The 9,706-nt window shown below is 36.3% G+C and overlaps 1 protein-coding gene across 4 annotated transcripts; it reads right to left on the bottom strand.

The window, feature by feature from the left end:
- On the bottom strand, positions 1–9,199 carry LOC140890538 (uncharacterized). 4 transcript variants are annotated; one of them, XM_073298400.1, is made up of 15 exons: positions 8,885–9,199; positions 7,840–8,383; positions 7,409–7,502; positions 5,167–5,353; positions 4,658–4,913; positions 3,920–4,135; positions 3,750–3,836; positions 3,132–3,266; positions 2,867–2,980; positions 2,531–2,778; positions 2,357–2,437; positions 1,536–1,767; positions 1,007–1,105; positions 723–908; positions 1–424 (listed from the first exon to the last, which is right to left on the bottom strand). In XM_073298400.1, the coding sequence occupies exons 2-15, from the start codon at positions 8,260–8,262 to the stop codon at positions 326–328; spliced, it is 2,457 nt and encodes an 818-aa protein (XP_073154501.1). In that variant the 5' UTR covers positions 8,263–8,383; positions 8,885–9,199; the 3' UTR covers positions 1–325. The 4 variants fall into 4 exon arrangements, with proteins under 4 accessions (XP_073154501.1, XP_073154502.1, XP_073154503.1 ...); XM_073298401.1 differs by having other exon boundaries at positions 8,922–9,199; XM_073298402.1 differs by having other exon boundaries at positions 8,966–9,199.
- Positions 9,200–9,706: the final 507 nt, after the last annotated feature.

Genomic DNA, 9,706 nt, shown 5'->3' with positions numbered 1-9,706 from the left:
TAAAAGTAGTAAATCATTCTTTCATTACCAATAGTTGGTCCACTTTTTCTTTGTAAACTGGAGTTCTCTGCTGCATACATCAATGAACTTGTCATTTCCTATGGTCGATGAAAATAGAAAAGATATGATAAAGAAAACTTCCTTCTCCCTCTCTGGATTTGCTTTCACCTTGTCCGGCAATTCGTATGCTTGACCAAATCGAGAATCGATGCAAAGAAGCCTCGTCGGGTAAAAAAAAAAAATGTTCCTCTAAACTCAGCACTATCCTGAAATGAAATGGCCCGATCTGTGGAATTCGTTTTTTCTTGTATGGGGTTGCCATCGGCTACGTCGTAATCAAGCACTCTCTGGGTAACCCAAAGTCCTTTTTCGAAGCAGAAAACTGCCGTCTCCAAGGGTCGTTGTGTAACTTGTAATGCAATACCTGATGAATAAGAGAAACAAGTCTCAAGATTCGTGCATACACAAATAAAATTGACAACTCTATCTAATGTATTGGCAAATAGCAGCCAAGGGTGGATCCAGCAGGGACCCCTAGGATTTATTAAGTTGTTACCATCAAAGAAATCCGTTACATAGCTCGAATAGATTGCCAGGTCCACCCCTGATAGCAGTTCAAAGAGATTCTCAAGTACCAAAAGCGCATGGTAACGCCAGGCAACATATATAGCGTTCAAGTTGTTTTGATATCTCGGCGTTAACAAGAATAATACTAAGTTTACCTGTATGAGTGTGTCAAAGACATCATCTTCTTTAAGTTCTGAGAACACTTGAGCCCACTTTTCAACAAAACCAAGTGTAGCGTTTTGCCTCTCAGCTTCTAGCAGAATAGAATCACGATATAAGAATCGCTGCCAAATCTTTTTCACATTTGACAATTTGAATTCTATTTCTGTCTCGTTGATCCTCTGGTAAAATATAGCCCAAGATCAGTCAAAACTTATGTGGAACTTTATGCTACCAAAGATACTAGACGCTACAACTCATTGAAGGAGGTGGTGCTTACCCTGAGAATATTTATCATATTGGGGATTTCATCTTCACGAATACGAACTGCAAAGCTTTCATAGTTAAGGAAGTTCTCATATGGCAGGTAGATTCCATCCTGAAAGAAATGGATTCCAGGATTCAAACATTGAGAAGAAAAATGCATTTGAGTTATATTAAAATAACTCAAGCAACTAACAAGAAAGGATCTAGCATGGGTCCAAGGGGGAAAATATACATGTGTGTGTGATTTTTCTAGAATTACTAGATTGACCCCTCCTCCACACCCCCGCCCCCAGTCCATGAGTCCCCCTCAATCTCAATCAGTCTCACCACTCATAGTTGCAAATTCTGGGTCAACCACCGTGAGGAAAACAACAATTCCAAGAAAAATTCTACATTCAAAGGACAAATCCGTACAAAAATAAATTATAATGATCAAAATTAAACAAGCACAAGGAAGAAAATGCTTTGCAAGCCAGAAGAACCCCAGCTTACGAGACGTACGGCTTTTGGTGCAGGTGAACAATATACTCAGATTATAATACCTGAATGATCACAGGAATGCACCCTTGAAGAACACTATCTTCCATGCGCCCACTCCACCCATCTCCAGGCATAACCCCACAGAAGACCGAACTAGCCAACTCTTCATAATAATTATCTGAACGTCGTGGAGTTACAATCACATCTTCTGAATGCTGATTCCCCAGTTCTCCTTCTTTATTGGGGCTTGATCCAAACTCTTTAGCCACCTTTTGCCTTATTCCCATGCTATACCTGTAAACATTACCATCTTCACATTCCAGTACTCTGATAATAAACTGAACAACTCTTTACGTACTACGAGTTTGTTTTAGGAGTGCAAACAACCATAACCGAGTGGAATATTGTCAATATTTTCATGTTTGAGCTGAAGTTCTTTTGTTGGCTCAAAGCTCAAACAAACGATCTGTTTCAGGCATGAACTTGATTCAAACTCAAACTTGAGCTCAATTCAGTTGATTCGATCGTAATTAACTATCTGTAGAGAAGATGTTTGAATCATGGCTTGAGCTCGAGAGCTCCTTTAATTTTTAATTATATTTATAGAATATAAATATATTAAACCTTCATCGTGAGCTACCAAAAAATAATTTGGTTCAACAATATACCCGAGCAAATCTTAGCTCAATTCGAATTCGAAAATTTCAAATACGAATCAAATAATATTCGAGCAAACTTGAAAAACTTGAGAGCCGACTCGATTAACAATAATCTGTTGTATGGAACATCATGCTCTCTCCCGCACAGCCATGCTAGATAGGTATATTAACACAAGAACTTATTTCATGTGGTAGCATCCACACCTAAGATCATTTTAACTTACATAGCTTCGGGTCTGCCACGCTCATAAGCTGGTCCTAAATTTCCATTGAAGTAGAACAACGTTTTTCTCTTTTCACGAGTCCTGAAATGATGTCCAATCATGCATATGATCTTTACATACGCAAAAAATTGGGAAAACGAAAAAAAGGATAGAACAATATAATGTAATGTGCACCTATCCCAAAGTTTGCCAAATATAGACCGTTCCTCAGGTCTCTTCCAGGCAGGAAGCACAACATCTTTGTCTGGGTCAAAGCACGGGTGATTTCCCCTTCTATCAAAAGAAATACTATTCCAATTATCAGCCCAATATGCTGTTGTTGAATAATTGTGCTTCGAATTTGTGTTGCCCCAATGGACGAGCATCATGCTGTTCCATATTTCCTTAGGTGCATAGCAAGCACTTTCATCCCATGAAAAGAACTGTCTTCAGACACATACAATTTAATTAGCTCAGAGGATCAGGTTGTTATCATAGAGTCAAGATTTAAATCAAATAGGGACAGTGTACCCATATGTGGTCTTTTCCTGATGACTGGTTCCAATAAGGATATTGCGTCATAATGTGCTCATATGCTTTTTTATAGAAATCTAGCGTTAATGAACTCCTCAACCCATGATGAAGCTGAATTGAATTAGAAAAAAGGGAAGATAAAAGCATATTTAACAAATATCATTCTTAGTTAAACTAAAGATACAATGAGGCAAAAAATATGTATGGTTCTACAGGTATACGAGAAATGAGACAGTCAAGTACATCATCATCCCATTGTTACCTCCATGCTCAAATGGGGAGCATCATCAGCTCGGGTTATAATACATGAATCAAGCACTGGAACAAAGAAATAATCGGCTTCATCACTGTTTAATGTCCTGTAAGGGCTGGCTAGTATACTTTCATAGATTGCCATCTGCGAAAAAAAGACGTTATAATATATTTTCGGTCAAACTAAATTAACCTTTTACTGTAAGTAGGGAACTTTAGGTATTAGATATCTGTAGGCTTGTTAATTTCTATTGTATAGTATACCTTGTCTATGGATGGCAGATAATCTGAAGTTTGGACTCTTCAGATTATTCAGTTCTAGATTTCAATTACGAAACCCATGGCTTATGGGAGAACCATGCTTTTGCTGCGGCTATTCTCATCTTTCTTTTTCTTACAAAATGGGTATGATTTGTTATATGCTCTATAGCTTGAGCGAGATTATAAAAAAAAACTTGTTATGTACAAGTATAAACTTCATCTTATTGTAAGCCAGTTCTCTACTATATAAGGCAGATAATCTAAACTCTTCTAACTATTTACATATTCTTCTCAACAAAGTAATAATTGAAGCAATTTAACCATAAAGATAGCAAAAATATGAAATGGAATCTAATATAGCTGTTACCTGAGCTCCATATAGTTGCTCTGTCCACTGTGTAGCATTTCTGTCATCATATATTCTGTTCACACACTGATACTTGAAATGTCGTCCCTACATTTTCAAGACAGTCGACACAAAATATGATTGTTTCCTCCATTAATAAAAGGACAACCAGGACAAGATTGTAAACTTACCTCAAGGAGAAGGCTATTGAACTCGACAGGCAAATCATAAACATAAATAAGGGGCCTTCTTTTGTGAACTACAGCATTGAGATGAGCAGGATTTTTTTTTAGTTGTGCACTATCTGAAACATTAATCCGCGCAGGTCGAAGCCACTTAGGCCACTCCATAATTGATGATGAAACAGATGGAATACTGCAATCCACCCCATACCAGCCGCTTTTACACTGCATATTTTTTTATATAGGAAACGAAATTATTTTTTTGTTACAATTGGGTCTCGATCTTGAGACCTTGTCTCACACTTGGGATTTTGGTGCCATATGAACTATACGTCATCGGCAAAACAAAATTATTTTACTAAAGATATAAACTATATTAATTACAAAATGGGACCAGAGATTGATTTCTTTATTATAAAAAAAAAATGGATAAGAGGTCCACGAAAAATAGGTAAAAGCCGGAGCTTTTACAGTGCATATACACAGTTACATTCATATTAAGGGCAATAAGTAGAAAATCCGAAAGGTGACCGATTTCCTTCTTGTCAGAGCGATAGAAATTTCAAAATGGAATACGCAAATATGACATTACTGCTTTTGGGACCAAATTTTGCTGAATATCTTCTTCCATAATCATTTTTCGCTATAAGTTATAACCTAATACCAATCTTGAGAATACAAAGGTAAATATCAATTCAAATATTCGACAACCAACCAGCAATATCAAAATGTAATGGCCTGTTATACCTGACAGAAGCCACCACGGCAATGGCCACGGCCTGTGCATTGATTAATACACACACTCTCAACTGGAATCTCACAAAACAGGCCCCAAAGGCCATCATACTTGCAATCACATTCCTGCTTGAATTTCACTTTGGAAGCATAGGCTTCAGTAGGATCCACATTACACCAGCCTGATATGTTTGCATCCGTAGTGAAGATATCTGGATCGGCTTTCGACCAATTAGTCAGACGCGGAGCACCAGGTCCAGTAGGCATGCTGGAAATACAAGACAGCTATGACATGGACAGTATTGATAGAGGAATAGCAGATACAGTGTGTGTAGGCGCAGACCCAAGGATTAAAAAGAGGCAGTGACCAAATAGATTTCAGTGCGAACAGTGGCAGAACTTGAACTTTTTAGAAAAATAATGTAAAATTTTAATTGTTTTTTCGACGTGGGAGGGGAAGAACTGTCCCCCCACTGGATCCGCCCTTGTGTATCAAGTGAGTCGTGACTAGTTGAGCTCACTTTATTATGAATCCGCATGCCTCAGCAGTAGGACGGTTTGGGTACTTCGTACCCTCTCCACAAAAGCACATGGCTCTTGTTGTATCGCAATGGGCCGGACAAATAGAAACGACCCAATGCCCATATGGTTGCTCTTTGGAACCGGGATAGTTGCATTTTAAATTCTGTGTTTCTGAACATCCTTCCCCTGTCATATAACATCAATATTTGTTGATTTTGAAAATGACAATAAATTCCCAAAAAAAAATCTAATAAAAAATTAGAATTTATAAACTAAAAAAGTTAAAACAAAGGATATGCTGCAAAGAGACTCAAACAATTACTTTTTTATACAAGAAACTTCAGGCAAACCACAGGCAACCAGATAGCTTAGAATGTTAGCAAACACCACAAGTATATTTCCCTTTATTGGGAATGCAACCTTCGATAAAACATATGCAGTTTATAATTCTTATAATGCCAACATTCACTCAAATATTGACCTTAAACTTAGATAGTTTTAAAAACTGCAATACCAACTGTTCCTGTTTTAGCAAGTCTACTAAGTACGTATTGATAAAATCTACCTTTTTCCATATTCTCATGTGTAATAGCTTAACTGAAGGGGAAAATAATTATAATTATAAATTATTGTGCTTAAATATCTTAAACAAATGGTTATAGAAATTCTCACTGGCTACCAGTTTAGACTACGGGTGGGATCAGGTAGGGACACGTCACACGTCCCATAACCCTCTTACCCATTCCCTGTGCCGATAAGAATTGACAATTTTTTTCACCCGATCTCATTCCCGACAAGTGTTTGGACCCAAATATTTGGGACCTGATGGATCCCGTAAGGAGAGGATATCCGATAAATATATTGTTTAAGTCCATGGAGGCTCTAAACTATATCAAATGGAAGACATGGATGATTGCTTTTGGACAAAACAGGATAAACTAAGCAATTTTAGTTTGTTGATTGACAAATCAAGATTTTTTCCTCAAAATAATTTCCTACACCAATCATTTTCCACCCGTCCCTAGCATGGACAATCAAAATCAGCAAATTATGAAAAAGAACAATGGCAATCCCATCTGGGAAAATTTCAAGGGTTTGAAACATATTTCGGTGAGTACCGACACCAAAATTAAACAATACATCCATAGAATCAAAATTCAAGAAAACATGCAACATGAGTACTAAGTGGAAAGATTCAAGAAAAATGTATTACCGATTAGCGTAATCAAATCAAACTGGTTGAGAGATATTGCTCAGCAGAGAAAGGTCCAATCAGGGTTTTACAAATGAGATTTTTGTGGAGGTAGAAAGGCATCAAAAGTATTCAAAACCAACAAAATATAATAAAAAATAACAATACTAATATAATATATTAATAATTCGGCTCGGGGTGGGAATCCCATCAGGTGGAGATTATATGTCTTATCCCTCTCCCGACATTGTTCGGGATGGGAAAAATCCCGACAAGTCAGGCTGGGAAAACGGCATGTCGGGATATTTTGGGACGGAATCAGATGAGATTTGGGAAAGGTCGGGATTTTGGGAGATTTTTCCAACCCTAGTTTAGACAGCTTATCACTTGAAATCGACTATAGTCGTCAACGTTATGACTGGACTCCAGATTCTTGTTTTTAGTCGAGCACCACTTATCTTCTATACATTCACGAAAACATCAGTGTGTTTTGGCACTGCATATCGATATACATACTATACTAAAGTTTGGTTAAAAAAAATGATATTTACAGCCTGAGAAAGTTTGATCCAGCCAATAAATGGTCTCATGAGCATAGTCATCTTTCACTCAAAGGAAATTTTCAAGCAGGTACACAATATATAATATGAGGAAGTAATGTATCATATCCGACAATTTAACTCTTATACTTGGTCTGGTTCTTCCAAGTTCTAATGGTTGGTTTAACTTAGACATAAAAACACAAAGAGACAATCAGTGTGCATAAAAATTATCTAAATGAGATATGGGATAAGATAAAGTTGAGAGTAGCAACTTGGTTACATAATATAACAGAATTCCAATCTTGTGCGATTTCAGATTTGTATAGGGATTGGAGTTTGGTCTGGAGTTAGCATAATCTTTGAACTATTGTAGAGGATTTTGTGGACCACTGGTCCACCTTTGTATTTACCTTCTATAATTTATTAATAATATTTGCGTTGCTGATCAAAAAATATATATATATCTAAATAAAAGGAGACATAACATAGATAAGGCAAAAAAGATACCGGTGAAGCCATGAAAGCATCGGCATTCACCGAACTCGTGATTACAAATGCCTTGACCACTACATTGATTTTTGCAATGCTTCCCACCAATTTCCTGGTATACATATATACAGAGTTGATTAACCTCCAAAAGGTAGAACTTAAACAACTATCAAGTTTTGTCAAGAGTATCAGCTTAACTTTATGGGGATAAAATTCTCAGTGGGTAAATTTGTGGTAGATCTGAATATTTAGTTTCGTGCAAAATACAAATACAATTTTAAAAGAGTCCATCAACATGTTCAAAAGGACCGTGAAAGAATAATCCTGATGATGAAGAAAATTGCTCAATCAAATTATGTATTCTACATTTTTTTTATTGAGCCTGATTCTATAAACACGCACTCCGATTTCTAACAATAGTCATGCTATGTTACTTTGGAATTCATTACCTCGACAACGTTAACAGCATTGGCTTTCGAGTTGCAGCCAGATAACCATCTGCCAACCTCTGCCTTCCACGGAGCACCATTATAAGTCACAGCGCCATGCCGGTCAGCTGGAAACTGAACATTTAAATCAACCATAGGCTGAAAGTTCTGTTTAGAGTTGTCTGTGCTTCCTTCTATCCATCCCTTCTTAGGAGCATTTTCCTCGTTTTGATTTGTTTTAACAGAATCTGGTATCATGCTCTTGCCTACTTCAGTGGATCCATTTAGTGGGAGACAGGAGCTCTGAACTTGTCTGAGGTTCATATAATCCAAAGAAGGAACCAGTGGATAGAGGAATAGATGGACGACTGAAACTAATGCCAAAACCGAAGCTATAGCAGCAACCAGGGACCATGAACACTTCCATTTCTGAAGAGAGAACATGATCCCTGTAAACCCTTCTTCTCGATTTATTCAATGATTATGTCTTCGATTCAATATGTCTCTTATGCTAGTTTTTGAATACCATCAAGATATAAGAACTTCTACTTGGCCTTCCGCAGTCCTAAAAATCGAAGACAGTTGCAAAGGTCACCATGACATAAAAGGGAACCAAAAGCATGAGACAATAGAAAAAGTCTAGCCTAGAGCCTATTCAAGAAGATTCGATATTCCGATTTTTATAACTCCGGAAAATCAGAATACACCAAACAATACTACACTTGGAGAAATCAGAGCCAACTAAAGCACCAACATCCAATTTATGGTTTTAGATTCATAGGAAAAAAAACAAGCTTTCTGAACAAAAATGTAGAGTCAACGTGGAGAAAAAACATTAAAAAAAAAAAAAAAAAACTGGAAAATGACTCGAAACAAATCTTTGATGCACTTGGCCAAAGTTCAGAATCTTCACCCACCGCCTAGAATCTAAATGGCAAAAAGACTCTTCTCATTCTCACAAATCCATACATCAACACGCTTGAACAGTTCAGCATAAAGAACACAATTAGAATTCAACACATATGCATATCTAGCAAGAAAACAAAATGTTTCAACGTAAAAGAACCTTAAACAAGATCGCGGAGTGGATAATAATTAACAACCAGAAAACATAAAATCAGTGGAAAAATTCAAGCTTTTCGAGAACCGTTCTACACCAACGTGTCTGGAGTTGAGAGAGAGAGATGGGTTCCCTACAGCGGAATATTTGCCAATTGTCAACTCGACCCAGATGGAAATTCACATGTAAATTATAGGGGGAAAAAATGTATGCACAGACTCTACACGTATATACACACACACACATGGGCTGCCACTGGATGGAGCTTTGGCTGGAAGGTTGGACAGAAGGGTAGAAAATTCCTGTAAATTTATTTTTCCATTTTGACAGAGAAAATTCCTGCATTTAATGCCACAGTGTGCTTAATTTTATTTTGTTCCCTCTTCCTTAAAATAGATTTATTTCAGGATTAAATTTCTTGGGGAAAGAAGAAAAAAAAGAGTAACTTTTAAATTCGTGTGGGCAAATCTTAATTTATTTACAAGGAGTAGCATTTTAATTCATATAATATATATAATGAAGTAAAATCCTAACAGTGTTTTTTTTTTTTTCGAATTTGAAATTAGATTGAGATTTGAAATTGGATTTAGAATTGGATTTCATGAATTGAAATTTTACTTTTGTGTTTGGTAAAAATTTTAAAATATAATGGTGTCAATTGATAATATAATTTTTTGGATAAATAAAATTTTGTAAAATTTGCAAAGAAAATTTTAAATCTACAATTAAGTTATATAAATATAATTTTTTAAAATTTTATTATAATTTTTAAAACTCAAATCCTATTAAATCTCATGAAATTCGACTAATTTCATAAATTTTTTTGTA

Source organism: Henckelia pumila, chromosome 3 (assembly GCF_033568475.1).
Source record: "Henckelia pumila isolate YLH828 chromosome 3, ASM3356847v2, whole genome shotgun sequence".
NCBI classification, from domain to species: domain Eukaryota; kingdom Viridiplantae; phylum Streptophyta; class Magnoliopsida; order Lamiales; family Gesneriaceae; genus Henckelia; species Henckelia pumila.
Note: the sequence above shows the minus strand (reverse complement) of the source record. Positions and strands in the feature narration are given on the sequence as shown.

Bases quoted from the DNA above. Each gene is read 5' to 3' on its own strand.
- LOC140890538 (XM_073298400.1), bottom strand. From the start codon at position 8,262: ATGTTCTCTCTTCAGAAATGGAAGTGTTCATGGTCCCTGGTTGCTGCT. The intron at 4,914-5,166 runs GTGAGCTCAACT...TTGTATTTCCAG, and splicing joins GCATGCGGATTCATAATAAA to CATGCCTACTGGACCTGGTG. The intron at 1,768-2,356 runs GTAAGTTAAAAT...TAATGTTTACAG, and splicing joins CGTGGCAGACCCGAAGCTAT to GTATAGCATGGGAATAAGGC.